Consider the following 20170-nt stretch of genomic DNA (forward strand, 5'->3'; position numbering starts at 1 on the left):
TGATTATTATTTAGAAAGTCACTCACAATGTAAGTAATACTATGCGACATTTTAATTTGTGATGACTAAAGGCGCTAAAGTGGTGACTCTTCGGGTAGAATGTAAAAGTGAACTGCCCTTAACGGCCACAAGGCGCCCCTTCTAGGAGTGGTACCTCCCAGGATAACGGAAAACAGCCCCAGCCCCATCAGGAGCAAGCTTGGGGGCGGGCTTTAATCTCCCGGCCCACTGTTTGGCTAGCTGCAGGTGCTGGCCTCCAATGATTGGTTGCAGCCGCGAGGGCTGCCGGGACTAGCACTCGGCGGTTGTTCCAGAAGAAGAAGGAGACAACGATGGCGGCAGAGCCTTCGAAGCCTGGGACTTCTCGGTCTGCCTATCAGCGGATGGGAAGGAAGGGTCAGCACTGGGGTGCCCCTGAAATCCAGTGCACCAGGTGTGGAAGGAGGGTATCCAGAGCATCCGGTGAGGAACCCAAGGGCCCACCTAGCGGGGAGGCAGCCTGGAGGGAGGGCTGGGGGCCAGGGGGGCTGGTGGGCGCGTGAGGCTTGCTCAGCTGCATCCAATCCTGGTGTCCCGGAAACTGCGTCACAGGCCTCCTGCAGCTGCCCCAAAAGGGCCGTGTGTGGGTTGGTTAGGACGGCACCTGGCACCTTTCACGGCTTTCTCCACAACCCCATCCAGGCCTCATCGACCCTCCAGCCGGGAGGATGGGGGCCTGGGTGGCTTTAATCTACCCCTCACACGGCAGGTTAGCGGGTTCATGCAAAAGTAGACGTAAATTGTAGCCCATTGTTTTGTCATGAAGAAGGAATGAAAGTTGATTTTCTTGTGTGGTTTTTGTTGTAGCAGTAACAAGTAGACCACTGTGAAATGGTTTTGGATTTTGTTGTTAGCATTTTTTTGTTTCTGTGGGGTTTTGTTTGTTTGTTTTTTACATTATGGCTCACGTTGGCCTAAAGCACTGTTTGTGCACCTTGTGTTTGTGTGTGTATCTTTATACGTGAAGGGAAAAATACACTGCATTACTATTGGTCTGTTCATCTATAATCTACTCAAGTGATCACAGGTTGAAGTTATTTATTTTTTTATTAGTCTTTTTTTTTCTTTGAGACGGAGTTTTGCTCTGTCACCCAGGCTGGAGTGCAGTGGCGCGATCTCTGCTCACTGAAAGTTGCGCCTCCCGGGTTCACGCCATTCTCCTGCCTCAGCCTCCCGAATAGCTGGGAGTACAGGCTCCCGCCACTACGCCCAGCTAATTTTTTGTATATTTAGTAGACAAAGGGTTTCACTGTGTTAGCCAGGATGGTCTCGATCTCCTGACCTGGTGATCCGCCAATCTCGGCCTCCCAAAGTGCTGGGATTACAGGCGTGAGCCACCGCGCCCAGCTGGTTCAAGTTATTTTAATGTAACTTAAAATACCTGGAGCTACTGAAAATTCGTATTACCTGGTGTAATTGTTTATACTTTAAAAGTTAGGGTCATTCGATCAGTTTTCTCATTCTTGTCAAGATGGACTCAGAGATGTGAGCCTCTGCAGAAAAAGTTGTGATTTCAGTGGAGAACCAAGTTTCTCCTACTTGGGGTTTAGATCACTGCTACTGTTACGTAGAAAATCTCCATTTTTGAATGAAATTAGAATTATGGAATAAAGTTCTAGAACACAACCTTTTAAAATGAGTACTTCTTTCATACATTAGTATTATAATGCTTTGAAAAACGAAGTTGGAAAAGTAGTGGTTATGTGTATAGAATCCTGAAAGTGCTTTTTCAGGTGTAATATACCACAAGTTATTTTGAGTTATTCAGTATCAGAAATTTTATAGTAACAGATAAGTGTTTTTATTTCTTTGGCGATGTTATCTCTGGAAGTTAAATAGGGCTTTAAAATGTACCATGGTTGTAAGCAAGTTTCAGGTATTTCAGTTGGGTGGGAAACTTGTAAAGTTTTTTAAAAAATAAAATAAATGCGAGGCCGGGCACAGTGGCTCACGCCTGTAGTTCCAGCACTTTGGGAGGCCTAGGTGGGTGGATCACTTGAGGTCAGGAGATCAAGACCACCCTGGGTAACATGGGGAAACCCCATCTTTACTAAAAATACAAAAAAATTAGCTAGGCATGCTGGCGCACACCTGTAATCTCAGCTACTCCGGAGGCCCAGGCAGGAGAATGGCATGAACTCAGGAGGCGGAGTTGACAGTGAACCGAGATCGTGGTCCGTCTCAGAATGAATGAATGAATAAATAAATAAAATTAATGCAATTATTATAATTCAGCAAGAACTCGGTAATTATTTTGCTAGTAAAAGATGACTGATTTTTATCTAGCTTTTTTCCCTTTTTGTTTTCTTGCAAAACTTAAAAAATGACAGCCTTTTGAAATTATGTAGCTAAAACAAATGTTGTTTATTATAAACTTCAAATTCTTAGAGCATTTAATCATGATATTAGGTTTTCAATCAAGTTATGATATTTCCTTTCATAAATGCTAAGTTTGTGAAAATGTGAGTTGTGGGTGTGTGATAATAGTAGCATCTGGCTTCTGGCCTTGCCAATGTCTTAAGTAATTCTAAGAGCACAGTCTTGCCAGTGTCTCATTTTGGCCACCGTTTTGGCCCTTCTTGACCTCTTCACAGGATGGGAAATATAAAGTAGGAGGTGGCAGTGTGGTCAGTCAGAAAGAATGTTAGGCTTGGAAACAGAACTAGATTGGAGTCTGGATTATACCATTTAGTTAACCAAATCTCCAAAATGCTATTTCATCTCTAGCCCACTTAACTGTGATATTTACAAGTAACAAATAAAATGTGTCAGAGCACTTTGTATAATTGTAAGATATGGCAGATTCAAAGTATTCTAGGTACAAAATAGCTATCTGAATTAATGCAGTTGCTATTACATAGCTCTTCTTGGTTTTCTTCTTGATTTTCTTCCTCCTGACCTGAATAGTTGGTTACTTCTGATTTATATTCAATAAGTCAACCATTTCAAACTATAGTAGGTATCTTTTCCTGTACAGTAGGATCCCCTTTGAATTTCCCTTTGATCAGTATTGCCCATTCAACATTAACACACCGTGGGCAGTTTAATCACAGTAGAATTTCATCAGTAAAATTAGCTGGGTGTATTGGGACACACCTGTAGTCCCAGCTACTTGGGAAGCTGAAGTAGGAGGATCCCTTGAGCCCTAGAGGTGGAGGCTGCAGTGAGCTGGTGCCACTGCACTCCAGCCTGGGCAACAGAGCAAGACCCTGTTGCAATAATAATAGTCATCAAAATAATAATTAAGAATTTCATGAATAGGTCACCACTGTGAACTTCAATGTGGACATGCTTTTTGTGAACTATGCTTGTTAATGACTGAAGAATGCACCACAATTGTATGCCCTGTTTGTGAGGTAAGTTTTATAATTTTTCAGATGAAACATATCACAACCTAATGTTAATGGTAAAAATACTACAGTAGTAAAACATGCTTCTAGTTAGAAATTAAAAACTTGGCTGGGCATGGTGGCTGCCGCCTGTAACCCCAGCACTTCTGGAGGCTGAGGCGGGCAGATCAAGAGATCGAGACCATCCTGGCCAACATGGGGAAACCCGTCTCTATTTAAAATACAAAAATTAGCTGGGCCTGGTGGCTCACACCTGTAGTCCCAGCTACTTGGTAGCCTGAAGCAGGAGAATCGCTTGAACCTGGGAGGTGGAGGCTGCAGTGAGCTAGGATTGCACCACTGCGCTCCAGTCTGGCGACAGAGCAAGACTCCGTCTCAAAAAAAAACAAAACAAAAAACTAAAAACTTGTATTTTGCTGCTGAATCTTTAAGCAAAGAAACCTAACAAAAGATGAAACTTTTCTATCCATTTTATAATTGTTTAAAGTGACGAGGAAAATAAAAGGCTAAAGTCATACACTTATCGGCCTACATATTTTATTCTTTGGCGACTTCTGTGGAAAATTATGTCTTTTGTTTATTTTAATGGAGTATATTCCTTTAAAAACCCTAGCCTCTGTTTTACCCACGAATCCATGCAACAAATTTTGAACTCTGCCTGCCCCTCAACCTTTGTATGTCATCAAATATACATTTGTGGAGATGCCATTCTATAACAAGGTAGAGAAGCAAAACTACTGCCTAAAATTTTTACTTCAGAAGCACTAAAAACCAATTCCATTAAAACTAAAATCTGTCCATAAGAATGAGATCAAATTAAGGATGTAAAATGCAATTTACTTGATCTCCTATTCATTTAATACACTTATAAGTGTAGTTCAGTTTATATAGTATGTTCCTGGAAAGTTGACTCAAGCTGTAAATTCTTTTTTTTTTTTTTTTGAGTCGGAGTCTCACTCTGTCCTCCAGGCTGGAGTGCAGTGACCCAATCTTGGCTCACTGCAACCTCCACCTCCCAGGTTCAAGTGATTCTCCTATCTCAGCCTCCCGAGTAGCTGGGACTACAGGTGTGTGCCACCACGCGTGGCTAATTTTTAGTATTTTAGTTGAGAGGGGGTTTCACCGTGTTAGCCAGTATGGTCTCGATCTCCTGACCTCGTGATCAGCCCACCTTGGCCTCCCAAAGTGCTGGGATTATAGGCGTGAGCCACCGCGCCCGGCCAAGCTGTAAATTCTTAATGTTTTACTGGATAAATCAGGTGATAAGGCTTTGTATCATTTGTTTTCTGTGGAAGTGTGGCAGACCCTATGGAGGCACGAGACCTAGAATGCAGTTCTCATTCTGTCAATCTAGGCTGGGTTTCCTCATTTGTGAGATGAATATAATACTGTCTTACCTCCTAGGATTGCTAAGAATCAAATCTGAATTATGTAAAAGTTCTCTCTAAGCTTCTAGACTACTAAAATAACCCTTCATTGTTTAGGTTTGAATGAACTGGCTTGCAGCTTAAATATGGTTTAAAAAAACCCAAACCATATATTGTAATTAATGAAAGTTTAAATTGTAACCAAAAATTACATATTAGAAGCTGCCTGTTTTGTGGGAAATTCCTAACCTCTTCCTTTTTTTTTTTGACATGGGGCTCCTTAGACGTGGCTGGCTATATGGTTAAGACGTAGTGAACCCCCCTCCTGTGATTGTGGTGGTAGATCCCTGATGGATTCAGTCTTGTGGGTGAAGAATAAGTGAAGGGAAAGGAAAGGAGGAGGCAGCTAGAACTGTCTGTGTCCATATCCGTCCTGTTCTAATATTAAAAGAAAAAAAAAAGACTTGGCAAATGATTTCACATTTAATATTCTTAAATCATTATACTTGTATTATTTTTGGGATTTTGGATAATGTGTAGGAGTGTTTATAGTGTGTTTCAAATACTAATTTTGATTTTAAAGTTGTGATAAATCTGTTTTGTATCATTGACTAGTTTTGTTCTAAGAACCTTTTACTTTTAGAGGTAAGTGACCTGTCCCATCTTCCGTTCTTATTCCCTCATCCCCTCACCCATCTACTGTTAGCCCAGGTAATTGACAAGTGACTATATTCACATTCTTCAGACACACTGGTGAGCTGGGCCCTATTAAAAGAAGTCATTCAAGAAACCTTCCTGAAATTGTTACCACTCTTTTTAAACTTTAGATTTGTATTATTACCTAATATTTATTTGGAATAAGGTATTCAGAGAATGGAAGAATCTAGTTTAAATTTAGTGAAGTCTGAATTTATGGAATATTTGAGGAATGTAATTTATTACATTTGAATGAGGTATCTTCCCCAAAAAAGTAAGATTTAGATTCTTGTATTCACATTAGACTTATAATTCATCTTTAACTTCGAACGCCTAGGTAATGCTGTTTACTTCAAACATAAGCCTAAAATCCATTCAAGATTAATAGGTATCCTTTTGTTCTTATTTCGGAGTTTGGGCGAATGTCCTTTTATTTGACAGTCTTTATTTTGATCGTTGAATGGTTTTTGATAACATCCCTTCTCTGCTATTGATTGATGTTAATGGTTAATCTTTTTATAATTTTGCACAGCAAAATGACAGATTTTATTCAAGGATAGGATTATACCTAGGTGCTATTTTAGAAATACTGGCATTTTGGCTGGGCGCGGTGGCTCAAGCCTGTAATCCCAGCACTTTGGGAGGCCGAGGCAGGTGGATCACGAGGTCAGGAGATCGAGACCATCCTGGCTAACACGGTGAAACCCCGTCTCTACTAAAAATACAAAAAACTAGCCGGGCGCGGTGGCGGGCGCCTGTAGTCCCAGCTACTCGGAGGCTGAGGCGGGAGAATGGCGGGAACCCGGGGGGCGGGGGCTGCAGTGAGCTGAGATCGCGCCACTGCACTCCAGCCTGGGCGACAGAGCGAGACTCCGTCTCAAAAAAAAAAAAAAAAAAAAAAAAGAAATGCTGGCATTTTGTTAACTTTTGGACCTGAGTCTAAAATACATTGGGCCATGAAGAAAGGATAAATCATCCAATCAATAGATAATTAACATATACTAAAATCCCATGATTGGAAATATTAATAATATAACAATTAGAAATATAAACTAGAAAGAAATACAGATAATTGTATAATCTTGGATAGGAAAGCATTGCTAAGCGTATCAAATAGAAATCAGAAACTGTAGAATAAATGCTTGTTAAATTTGAGCAGAGTTTCTCATTTACGAGCAACAAAAGCAGGCAAAACACCATCATAAATAAAATTTAAATGACAAGCTATAGGGGTAAAAGAAAACCTTTATTATATATGTTGCAAGTTAAAAGTCTTTCTGCAGTTTTTACTTAAAATCTTTTAAATCAGTTGTATTCAATACTTTCCTAAACTATCTGGAAGAAATGTCCTGAATCAAATCCGCTGATAATAGCATTAACCTCTTATTATGAAATACCAAGCCAAAGTGTAATGAACTAGGAGGTATATAGAAATTAAGTTTTTAAACCCCAATTTTTTGGGAAAAGGGACTTAAAATACCATTCAGTTCAGTGAGATTTGTTAAAAGTAACCAAATTAATAATACATGGCCACAAGTCGATGGTTTTAAGTACATAATACTTGAAACCTTGAAAGAACATCCTCTTCCCCACCAAAGATGTATATTTCACAAAAATGGGAGACTATAACAATTAATAGTCTACTTTGTTTCTTTTAGCAACATTCATCTATTCTCATGAAAATAAACACTATAATTTTCTTAACTAATCTCTTTATTGATAAACATTTAGTTTAAAAAATTTTTCACTATAGTTATGTACAATTCCTCAGCCTCACCTCCATCAGTAGATTCTATAATTTCTAACTCCAAAATAAATTCATATTTTGGGCTTGTTATATTTGTTTTAGTGTTTTGGCAATTTGATGTGAAAAAAATGGCTGTTTCCTTGTTGTAAATTGTAATTCCCTCATGACCAATGAAGTTGAGCAACTTTTCGTATGTTTGACTTATCAGTGCCTTTTCTGTGTGGATCTTTAACAGATCTTTTCAGATCCTTTGAATCTTTTCCTTTTGAATTGTCTTTTTCCTAACTTGTTTGTTGTTTGCTTTTTCTGGAGACAGGGTCTTGCTCTGTTGCCCAGACTGGAGTGCAGTGATGTGATCACAGCTCACTGTAACCTCAACCTCTCCAGCTGAAGCAGTCCTCCTACCTCAACCAGCCCAGTAGTAGCTGGGACTACAGGGGAGTACCACTGCACCCAGATAATTTTTTTGTGTTTTTTTTGGAAGAGGTGGATCCTTGCTATGTTGCCTAGGCTGGTCCTGCTTTAGCCTCCCAACGTGCTGAGATTACAGGTGTTAACCACTGTATCCAGCCTGTCTTTTTCCTAAGTTGTGAGAGTACTTTATGTGATAGCAATATAAACATTTCATCCTGTGTAACGATTTTCTCCCAGCCTCTCACTTTTGATTTTATTGCATTTAGCCATTCAGAAATGTTTCTTAACTAGTCATTTTTACCCCTGCTTCATGAATTCTAGGTGGGCTTTTTTTTTTTTTTCTGACTAGGCAGACCTTCCTAACTCAAAGTTATATATATATCTTCAATACTTACGTTTTTTTAAAAAAGTGTATGTTGGCCAAGCTCATGCCTGTAATCCCAGCACTTTGGGAGGCTGAGGTGGGTGGATCACATGAGGTCGGGAGTCAAGAACAGCCTGACCAACATGGAGAAACCCCATCTCTACTAAAAATACCAAATTAGCTGGGCATGGTCGTGCATGCCTGTAATCCCAGATACTTGGGAGGCTGAGGCAAGAGAATCGCTTGAACCCAGGAGGCGGAGGTTGCAGTGAGTCGAGATCACACTATTGCACTCCAGCCTGGGCAACAAGAGCGCAACTCCATCTGAAGAAAAAAAAAAAGGGAGGGAGGTATATGTTTAATTATTTTATATTTTATGTGATGTAAGGTGCGGGTATACCTTTATTCTTCAGAATGATTGGCTGATTTTGTCATACCTTTTATTGAGTAATCTTTCTTCCATTTAATTGAAATCTCACTTGTATTCTATATTAAGTTCTCATAGAGAGTTGGGTCTGTTTCAAGGCTTTGTTCTACTGATTTATTATGCTGGCATCTAGTGTTTTAATTATTACAGTAGCATTATAATAGCCTTATTAATTGGTGGAATAAATTTATGGTGAATTATATGTTAAAGTTTTGTAGTTTTGTAGAATATATTTTTCCATATGTATTTTAGAATTGTATTAATTTCATGTTAGATGATGTTAGGACATTCAGTCTTTGTCTCCAGGAACCTGGTATGATTCTCCATTTTTTTTGTTCTTGTTTTATGACCTCTAGCCAGGTGCGATTTTTTTTTTAAGGTTTTCTTTACTTACAGCTTATAGTTTTCTTGTTAAATTTTCTTAAATAACAGGAAAAGAAACAGATAACCCCATTAAAAAGTGGGCTAAAGGACATGAACAGACACTTCTTAAAAGACATACAAGCAGACAATAAATATGACAAAATGCTCACATCACTTATCAGAGAAATGCAAATCAAAACCACAATGAGATACCATCTCACAGCAGAATGGCTATTATTAAAAAGTCGAAAACTAACAGATGTTGTCAAGGTTATGGAGAAAAGAGAATGCTTATAGACTGTTGATGGGAATGCAAATCAGCCCCTGTGGAAAGCAGTTTGGAGATTTCTCAAAGAACCAATAGAACAACCATTTGACTCAGTACTTCCATTACTGGGTATATACCCAAAGGAAAATAAATTATTCTACCAAAAAGATACGTGTACTCATATGGTTATCACAGTATCATTCACAATAGCAAATACATGGAATCAGCCTACGTGTCCCATCATTGGTGGGTTGAATAAAGAAAATGTTGTACATATACACCACAGAATACTATGCAGCCATTAAAAAGAATGAAATAATGTCGTTTACAGCAACATGAATGCAGCTGAAGGCCATTATCCTAAGCAAATTAATGCAGAAACAGAAAAGTACCACATTTTCACTTACAAGTGGGAGCTAAACATTGGCCATACATGGACATAAACATGGAAACAATAGACACTGGGGACTACTAGAGAGAGGAAGGGAGGCAAGGGCAGAAAAACTTTCTGTTGGGTTCTGTGCTCACTGTTTGGGTCATGGGATCAACAGAAGCCCAGACCTTAGCATCATGCCCTACACCCTTGCCACAAACCTGTACACGTACCCCCTGAATCTAAAATTTTAAAGAAAGAAAAAGATAGTTTAACATCTGGCTTATCCTTTAATTTACTGAGTGAAGATAAAGGACATACTTCAGCTTTACTTCAATTTCCTTTCCTTTCTTTCTTGTATTGTATTGTGAGGTTTCAATGAGATAGTTTGCCCAGTATATAGGACTTAGGCACCCAAAGAATGATGTTGCATTTCCTTCTGCCTACTTCATTTTTCTTTCAGGTATCAGTTCATGATCTGAGTGGCTTTTAAAATATGTGGAAAAAAATCGGAGACCACAGGGCCTCAAATAAATGAACATAACAAAACTGTTCTGAGAAAAAAGTCAACCATGAACTATCTAATTTTCTTCCATTTCTAACTGCATTTTACTTGAACACTGTCTCGAGCAGGGATTTTTCTTCATCTAGTGTCTGCGAGTCACAGTGGACTTTAGGAATTCTATCGAACCACATGATTAAAAAAGTTTTAAATTGGCCGGGCGCTCAAGCCTGTAATCCCAGCACTTTGGGAGGCTGAGATGGGCGAATCACGAGGTCAGGAGATCAAGACCATCCTGGCTAACACAGTGAAACCCCGTCTCTACAAAAAATACAAAAAAATTAGCTGGGCATAGTGGCGGGCGCCTGTAGTCCCAGCTACTCGGGAGGCTGAGGTGGGAGAATGGCATGAATCCGGGAGGCGGAGCTTGCAGTGAGCCGAGATCACGCCACTGCACTCCAGCCTGGGTGACAGAGCGAGACTCCATCTCAAAAACAAACAAACAAAAGAATTACTGCCTTCTGAAGACAGAGTGAGACTCCGTCTAAAAAAAAAAAAAAAAAAAAGTTTTAAATAGTTTAGAGTTTTGAACATATATTATTAATTTTTATTACTTTTTTTTGAAGTAGAGTCTCTCTCTTTCACCCAGGCTGGAGTGCAGTGGTGCACTCTCAGCTCACTGCAACCTCCGTACCCTGCCCCTCCAGGTTCAAGTGATTCTCCTGCCTCAGCCTCCCGAGTAGCTGGGATTACAGGTGCCCGCCACCATGCCTGGCTAAGTTTTGTATTTTTTGTGGGAGACAGGGTTTTGCCATGTTGGCCAGGCTGGTGTTGAACTCCTGATCTCAGGTGATCCACCCGCCTCGGCCTCCCAAAGTGCCGGGATTACAAGCGTGTGCCCTCATGCCTGGCCTAAAATTTTTAAAGTAAAATTGAAAGTATAGCTAGTATTTGCTTTAGAGTTATGGTAGAATGAAGTGTTTTGGTCAATTAACTAAAAATTAATAATTGATTATCAATTAATTGACTAAGCTTAATTAACTAATTCCTGATTGCTTCCAAAAATTAAAATGGGTCAAAACCTCATATAAGCACAGTTTTCTCCTTAATTTACAGGGAATTTCAGGATCTTAAGGTTATCATTAACTTTATGAACAGCACACTGAAATAATTGTTTAGGTTCTGGATAAACAGAATTTATTGGATTAAATTTTTTTTAAACCCTTATTTTGTCCTAAGGTTGCTACAGCTGTAAATACTAGACAAGGCTGCTATCCAATGGCTGGATATGTTAAAGAAGACTCCGTAATGGAAAAACGGCAGCCTAAAACGTATGTTCCATGTGTACTTATTTGAGTATTAAATGTGTTACTGAAATAGTTTTGGAATTATTGATAAAATGTCATTCTTAAATCTGCATTTCTAACCTACTGTTTATGGAATGCTCTTTAAGTTCATACTTCATCTTAGCTGTCAGTGGAATGGAGACTCCAGCTCTTTAAAGAAGAAACATTTGTTTGTCCTTATTTAAAGAAAGAAAGAATGTTAATGATTACCACATCAAGAAAGGCTGAGAGTATACTGGCTAAAGTTACTTGTGCTGGATGAAAGGAAGTTATAGAGAAAAAAAAGTAACTTAGTTCTCTCTTGATTCTTTTTAAAAATTTTTAGAGTTCTAAGTTTTTTTAGAGACAGGGTCTCACTCTGTCACCCAGGCTGGAGTGCAGTGGTTTTGATCATGGCTCACTGCAGCCTCAGACTCCTGGGCTCAGGCTAGCCTCTCACCTCAGCCTCTGGAGTATCTAGAACTGCAGGCATGCACCGCCATGCACAGCCAGTTTTTAAATTTTTTTGTAGACGTGGAGTCTCATTGTGTTGCCCAAGCTGGTCTCAAACTCCTGACTTTAAGTGATCCTTCTGCCTCAGCCTCTCAAAGTGCTGGGATTACAGCCGTGAGCCACTGCACCCAGCTTGCCTTGATTCTTAAAAGTAGTGCAAGTATAGCACAATGGAAGACTTTGTGAAGGGTTGGTTTGAGAAGTGATTTATAAAAAGAAAAATAATACCTTTGGGGTTCTTTCATTCATTTTCCCATTCTTGTATAAACCTTTACATGTGTATGCATTAATAGATTCTCTTTTTGAATTAGTAATTTTTTAAAAATACACCCAGCTAGAGATTAGTACCTATGTTACTGATTATTTCACCTAATTATTAATGCTTCTGTATGTCTTTCCCTGCTAGTCTGTAAGCCCCTTTAAAAGAATGGACCACATTTTATTCCTCTTTATATCTCTGGTTTGGGACACAGAGTAAACATGTAATGTTTATTACAGTACATGTTTGATTTTTGCAGCTTTTTAAGTGTTAAAGGATCTTCTGATCCATTTCCTGGAACTGTACTCAGTTGGTAATTTGTATATAACTTAACTTTTTAAAGCATATTTAATGTGGTAAGTAGACAGTGCAAGAAATAAAAAGTAGGATTCTTTCAAGGAAGAATCTCGTGGAACTTTCCAATTTTGTTAATGGCACCAAGTATTTATAGATTACCCCAGTTCCTTCTATTGCATTCATTTCACCTCCTGCAGATTGACTTCCATAGTATCTCCTATATCCATAAGCTATCTTCATTTCTGCTGCCTTATTTAATTCACATGTTCTTTTGTGTAGCTGCTTGTCAGACTCTTCCTTAACGCTATAGTTGTTCATTAAGTATTCAGTTAAAATTCAAAATTATTCAGTCTAGAATTCCTGGCACTTCCCATTACCACTGTAGCTTCTCTTTCCAGACTTCAATGAGTACTTAGAAAAAAACAAAAGAATGGTTGTAGCCGTTTTCTTGGGTGGTAAAACCACTTAGCTAAAGTCTGACAGCTGGTCATTCACAGAACCAGAATGTAAACCTAGGTTTATTGAGTACCGGTACTGCTCCCAACTCCTATACCGCTGGTCACTTCCTCCATGAGATCTGTGTCGAGTTACTAGAATAAATCTTGTAGAATCGTTCTGGCTCATCGTATGAGTCCCCATGGAGTAGCCGTTTTATCAAATTTAGGGTTCCCAAATTTGAACACCTACACGAATTAAGCAGATAACTTTTATTGGGTGAGATCGACTGAGTTTAAACAATGAGTGGTGAGGATTATGGTAGATGATGAGGGCTCACCCCCTCCAAAGGAGGCAGTTCCTACTCAGCTGTAGCCAATTATTATTATGTGTTAAGACCAACCCAATGTTGCCACATCTTTTTTTCTCAAGACAAACTCGAGATCTGCACTTCTGTGTGAAATTTTCTGACACGTGATGCGAGTCAAACCAGGTTGTACTCTTATCTGTATACGTATAATGTCTGTTAGAGTTGCAAAGTGAAATTTTACTTTCAGAGGTATATGAATCCATCTTAACCAGAAAGTACCCAAATTTGTTCCAAATAACCATTTAAAAAATTAAATTTATGTCAATTATACCTATTTTAGAAACTGCTGTTCTCTAAGGTACAGTTAGGTTTTAAATGGTTGTATATTTTTGAATTATAGTAATCCTTTACTCATTTCTTTACTGATTTGTTTTTAATATTTTGAAACAGGAATTCAATAATGGAATCCTCAGGGCTAATGCACTCGTATTTTTAAGAACATGAATATTCACTTTTCAGAGAATAGAATGTTTAAAAATTATTTGGTGTAGTATTTTTTCTCTGTAAGAATAACATTTAAACATCATAGTTTCTTCCATAGGCTGCAAGCTGATGATTAACTCAGCAAACACTAGTTACTGTGTGCTAGCCAATATGGTGATATAAAGATAAAAATAGCTGGACATGATGGCTCATGCCTTTAATTGCAGCACTTTGGGAGGCCGAGGCGGGAGGATCACTTGAGTCCAGGAGTTCGAGACCAGCCTGGCCAATACAGTGAGACCCTATCTCTAAAATAGATAAATTAATAAATAAAACTCTGGCTTCTACAGACTAGAGAATGCACCAAACTTTTTCTTTGCGATTAACTTACTTAGTTAAATTCATTACCTTTTTTTAATTCTCCAGACTTGTTAAGTACCTTCTTTTTAATAGCTGGCATTTGAATGTATAAACACTTACTTTAATTGATAAGCTTATCACATTTCAGTGATTATCAACGTTTGTACCAAAAAATACCATGAAAGGACCAGTAATTAAGAAATTGAAATACAATATATACTTTAAGCCATTATTTTTGGAATTAATTCACTGTACATGTTCTTATAAGTCATATGAGTTATTTTCATGGTAAAACTGAATAGAAGATTAAAACCATTACGTTAATGTTGGTATTTAAAATAATGTACTTGGGCCAGGCACAGTGGCTCACCCCTGTAATCCCAGCACTTTGGGAGGCTGAGGCGGTTGGATTGCTTGAGCTTAGGATTTTGAGACCAGCCTGGGCAACATTTTGAAATCTCATCTCTACAAAAAATATAGAAGTTAGCTGAGTGTGGTGGCACATGCCTGTGATCCCAGCTACTTGGGAGGCTGAGGTGGGATGATCGCTGGAGTCTGGGAAGTCGAGGCTGCCATGAGCCATGATGGTGCCACTGCCCTCTAGCCTGGGTGACAGAGAAAGATCCTGTCTCAAAAAATGAAATAATACACTTGATACTTTTCAGGATAAAGAATTGTTCTCAGGACTTTAAGAAGACTGCTGATCAGCTAACTACTGGTTTAGAACGTTCAGCCTCCACGCCCAGTACTGTTGTGAGCTCATCATCTGTAATGTTGGTATGAAAAATGTTGGTCATGAAGTACGACGAAGGCAAACGTTTGACTTTGTCTCTAGTAGCTCAACTTTCTTCTTCTATAATTATAGATTCTTTTGGAAGTTTATAGGTAGCAGAAGTAAACCCACCCTCCTACTTGTTCCATGCTTAGACAGTTCTCTTTTCTTCCAAGGCAGCTAGTTCTACCTTTAACTGACTCTGTTTCAGCGTTCTTGATATTTACTGTGTGTAGCTTCTTCCCTTTGAAACTAGTTATTGAATCCAGGTTCTGTGAAACATAGAGCACAAGTTTTAAATTTTAAATGTGATTTTCACTTATTTTAGTGGCAACCAAAAGGCCTAATTACATTTGTTGTTGTTAATGTTATTGCCGAAGATTGAATTTTACCTTTTATCTACTGCTAATAACTTTAATGTATTAAGATTAGAAATAGAACAAACTCCAAAATGATGTTGAGTGAAGTATTAAGTTCTTGTGTTAAGATCATTAATGGAGGCCAAGCGCAGAGGCTTATGCCTGTAATCCCAGCACTTTGGGAGACCAAGACAGGCAGATCACTTGAGGCCAGGAATTCAAGACCAACCTGGCAGACATGGCGAAACCCCACCTCTACTAAAAGTACAAAAATTAGCTGGATGTGGTGATGTGGTGGCACAGACCTGTAATTCCAGTTACTTGCAAGCCTGAGGCATGAGAATCGCTTGAACCTGGGAGGCAGAAGTTGCAGTAAGTCGAGATAGCACCACTGCACTCCAGCCTGTGCGACAGTGAGACTCTGTCTCAAAAAAAAAAAAAATAATAATCATTAATGGGCTGGGGAAGGGGAGAAAGCACTTTAATCTTGCTAACTTTTCCTTCAAGTGTAAATCTTAATGGAGTCAAATTATAATCTTGTTTTCCTTAACTATAATTTTTATATGTATACATGTATTGCCATGATACATTGTTCAAGGTAGTTTTAAGTTAAAAAGATGATTACAGGGCATTATCCCATTAAAAAAAGTCTTTAGGAAAAAAATCTGGAATCGTCTGACTAAAGCTCTAAAATATGAATGGTTTTATCTCCAGGTTAGAAGGATTGAATATCATTTTGTTGCTTGTTTTCACTTTTCTGTAGTGAGTCTATGTTGCTTTTGTAACCAAAATGGTAGCCTGAATTTTTTGCAACTATAATATATATATATATATATAGGCATCTGTTTTTTAGTTTTATATTTCTATGTGATTCCCCTCCCTTCTTAGGACACTAACACTGCAGAAGAAATTGATGAAGCGTTGAATACAGCACATCATAATTTTGAACAATTAAGCATTGCTGGAAAAGTAAGCACTTTGCAGGATTAAATTCTATCATGAAGTGAAGCATGTCCCCTTTAAGTGTGTACATTTGGAGATGTTACCACTGAGGTTAGAGCTTAGCACTGAGTTATTAAGCATGATAATTTAAAAAAGAATGGAAAACTTTTCCCATGGCCTGCCAAAATTGGTCTTGCAACATTGTTGTGCTAGGAACTTAATAAAATTCAAGCGTTAATAAGGAACTATGACTTCTACTTGCTGTGAGCTGAATTTTGTGTCAGAAGCATTGCAGATTATCTTTTCAACATTTGCTCATTGTTTGGCTATATCCCCCTTTTGTGAGAAAGTCTCTTTCTCCCTACTCCACCTTCCAAAAGAGACTCTCTCATTTGGTGACACAAAACAAGTTCTTCAGCATCTAGCAACAAAATTTACAATTAAGGAGTTCAAGAGGTTATAGCTGATTATGTTGTGGCTGCTTTTTTGCATAGAAGGACAAGACATTTTCGACTGGCTAAGAGTCACTATCAAAAGTCGTTTCTTGGCCGGGCGCGGTGACTCAAGCCTGTAATCCCAGCACTTTGGGAGGCCGAGACGGGCGGATCACGAGGTCAGGAGATCGAGACCATCCTGGCTAACATGGTGAAACCCCATCTCTACTAAAAAATACAAAAAACCTAGCCGGGCGAGGTGGCGGGCGCCTGTAGTCCCAGCTACTCGGGAGGCTGAGGCAGGAAAATGGCATAAAACCCGGGAGGCGGAGCTTGCAGTGAGCTGAGATCCGGCCACTGCACTCCAGCCTGGGCGACAGAGTGAGACTCCGTCTCAAAAAAAAAAAAAAGTCACTATCAAAAGTCGTTTCTCAAGAGGAATGAGATACATGATAAAAGTAATAAGATAGAAGAGTTATGAGAGAAAAAAACATTGAGAGAAAAGGGGAAAAAATAATGTCACCTGTGATAAGCAATAATTAGTACCAGATATAGTACTAATTATTCAAGTACTAAGTATTCAAGAGCAAATCAGTGGTAAATTAACTGGAGGTTAGGACTTCAGCATCTGAATTTGGGAGAGTGGGGACACAATCCAACTGAAAATAGAGTATTCTCTAGCCCTCAGTATTCATGTCCTTCTCAATACAAGATACATTCACCCCATCCTGACATCCCCAAAAGTTTAACGCATTCTAGCATCAATTATAAGTACAAAAATCTCACCTGGGCCGGCTCACTTGGGTACGCCTGTGATCCCAGCACTTTGGAAGCCAAGGCAGGCGGATCACTTGAGGTCAGGAGTTCAAAACCAGCCTGGTCAACATGGCTAAACCCTATCTCTATTACAAATTCAAAAATTAGCTAAGTGTGGTGGCACACACCTGTAGTTCTAGGTACTGGGGAGGGTGAGGCACAAGAATCGCTTGAAGCTGGGAGACAGAGGTTGCTGTGAGCCAAGATCATGCCACTGCATTTCAGCCTGGTTGATAGAGTAAAACTCTGTCTCAGAAAAAAAAAAAAAGATTAAAAATTAATAAAAATTAAAGTCTCACCTTCTAAGTTATGTATAGGTGAAGACTCGATATCCAATTCTTCCTAGGGCAAAATTCCTCTCCAACTATGAGCCTGTTAAACGAGACAAAAACTTACTTGCTTCTGAAATACATTGGTGAAACAGGAATAGATAGACATTCCACATTCCCATTCTAAATTGGAAGAATCAGAAGGAAAGAAGGGGTCATGGATCCAAGCAACAGTACTTAAAACTTCAAAAATACTAAGATTGTGTAATAAACATTTTAATTCAAGTATGGTTTCTAAGGTTTTTTTTTAATCCAGGGAGTCCTATCAAAGAGAAATTCAGCTACTTAAAATGACTTGTTTCCTGTAATGATGAAAAGGAATAAGAAAAAAACTTAGGACACTCATCAGTGGATTTTTTTTAGGTCTTGTTGCTGTATTATCAGTAGAAAATGTCAGCAAGGCCAGGTGGGGTGGCTCACACCTGTAATCCCAGTGCTTTGGGAGGCCAAGGCAGGAGGATCACTTGAGGCCAGGAGTTCAGAACCGCCCTGGGCAACATAATGAGACCTTGTTCCTCCGCCCTGCCAAAAAAAAATTAGTTGGACACGGAGCTGTATGCCTGTAGTCATTGCTACTCAGAAGGCCAAGGCAGGAGGATCCCTTCAGCCCCGGAGTTCAAGGTTGCAGTGAGCTATGTTCAGCCTACTGCACTCCAACCTGGGTAACCAAGTGAGACCCTGTCTCAGTAAAACAAACAAAGATATGGTCTTACTTACAAATAGTAAAATTTAAAGTTGAACCTTGTGACTTACTCTATTTATATTATTATCTAATTACCTCTTGTGTTATTTTGAAGAGTCTAAAAAGTACCTTTTACTTTCAAAATTCTACGACTTCTACAAAATAATTCCAAAGGTACGTCTTCATCTTATTTTTTTTCCAGGCGCTTGAACACATGCAGAAGCAAACGATAGAGGAGAGAGAAAGAGTTGCAGAAGTTGTGGAGAAACAGTTTGACCAACTTTTGGCTTTTCTTGATGCCAGGTAGTAACTTAAAAATCTAGACTCAGTGAAACTGAAGTTCCTGATGTTAACTTGTCATTGTATTTCTTTGTTTAGAATGAAGTCACAGGTAACTTTTAAACAAGCTTGGAAGTTGGTAGTCCTTACAGACTGATCTTTAGAACTTCAAAATGAAAATCATGTGTAAGCTTTTAAAAATTGTGGCTATTTACCTTCTGGTGCTGAAGCTAATGGTTGTTTGTTTGAGACGGTCTTGCTCTGTTGCCGAGGCTGGGGTGCAATGGTGTGATAATAGCTCACTGTAATTTCAGACTCCTGGGCTGAAGTGAACCTCCCACCTCAGCCTTCAAAGTAGCTGGAACTACAGGCCCACACCACCACATTCAGCTGCTTTTGTGGTTTTGTTGTTGTTGTTTTGTTTTCCGAGACAGGGCTCTCACTACATTGTCCAGTCTGGTCCCAAACTCCTGGCCTCAAGATCATCCTGCCTCAGCCTCCTGAAGTGCTGAGATTACAGGTGTGCAGCACCGTGCCTAGCTGAAGCTGTTAACTGTTAAAGAAAAGAAGCTTAGACCGGGTGTGGTGGCTTACACATGGAGGATTACACAGTGATCATCCTGTCTAAGCTACTTTGAGAGGCTGAGATGGGAGGATCCTTGAGCTCAGGAGTTTGAGACCAGTCTGGGCAACACAGTCAGACTCTATCTGTACAAAAAAAAAAAAATCAGCCGGGCATTGTGCACATTTCTGTAGTCCTAGCTACGTGGGAAGCTGAGGTGGGAGGATTGCTTGAGCCCAAGAGATCAAGTCTGTAGTAGGTGGGGATCCTGCCAATACACTCCAGCCTGAATGACAAAGCAAGACCCCCACCTCAAAAAAGTAAATAAGCTTCTAACTTAAAGCAGTTAGCACAGAAAAAGATTTTCATAACCTAAATTATGTATACTTGGGAAAATACATAATTTTTCATACATAGTTCTGTCATTTAGTCATGTGCTTTTTTGCAGCAGAGCAGAACCCTAATAGGCATTGCTAAATACCTTAAACAATTATATATTCATCACCTATTTAGAAAGCCATTTGACATATCTTTGCTCACATGACGGAGGTACAGTAGATATTCCCTCCATTATGCATTTCAAGAAACAAGCTCTTAAAAATTGTAACATGCTCGGCCAGGCGCAGTGGCTCACGCCTGTAATGCCAGCACTTTGGGAGGGTGAGGCGGGCGGATCACAAGGTCAGGAGATCGAGACCACCCCGGCTAACACAGTGAAACCTCATGTCTACTAAAAATACAAAAAATTAGCTGGACGTGGTGGCAGGCGCCTGTAGTCCCAGCTACTCGGGAGGCTGAGGCAGGAGAAGGGCGTGAACCTGGGAGGTGGAGCTTGCAGTGAGCCGAGATCGCGCCACTGCACTCCAGCCTGGGTGACAGAGCAAGACTCTGTCTCAAAAATAAATAAATAAATAAATAAATAAGATAAAAAAATTGTAACATTCTCAAGGGAATATATTTAGTAATGCCATTTGTCCATTTGACTCTTAAATCAGTGCTTTTAAAAAAATTTCCGGCCCGGCGCGGTGGCTCAAGCCTGTAATCCCAGCACTTTGGGAGGCCGAGACGGGCGGATCACGAGGTCAGGAGATCGAGACCATCCT

At 39.4% G+C, this 20170-nt stretch overlaps 1 protein-coding gene across 1 annotated transcript in view; it reads left to right on the forward strand.

The window, feature by feature from the left end:
- The first annotated feature begins 283 nt into the window (after positions 1 to 283).
- The window catches only part of RNF17 (ring finger protein 17), a 117199-nt gene continuing 97312 nt past the window's right edge, over positions 284 to 20170 (forward strand). The window contains 6 exon segments of the mRNA XM_017852282.1: positions 284 to 462; positions 3301 to 3395; positions 11150 to 11241; positions 14558 to 14669; positions 15912 to 15992; positions 18429 to 18529. Of these exon segments, the coding sequence (XP_017707771.1) occupies positions 333 to 462; positions 3301 to 3395; positions 11150 to 11241; positions 14558 to 14669; positions 15912 to 15992; positions 18429 to 18529 (611 nt within the window). The 5' untranslated portion in view covers positions 284 to 332.

This window comes from Rhinopithecus bieti, unplaced genomic scaffold, assembly GCF_001698545.2.
Source record: "Rhinopithecus bieti isolate Rb0 unplaced genomic scaffold, ASM169854v2 scaffold_2247, whole genome shotgun sequence".
In the NCBI taxonomy this organism is placed as follows: Eukaryota; Metazoa; Chordata; class Mammalia; order Primates; family Cercopithecidae; genus Rhinopithecus; species Rhinopithecus bieti.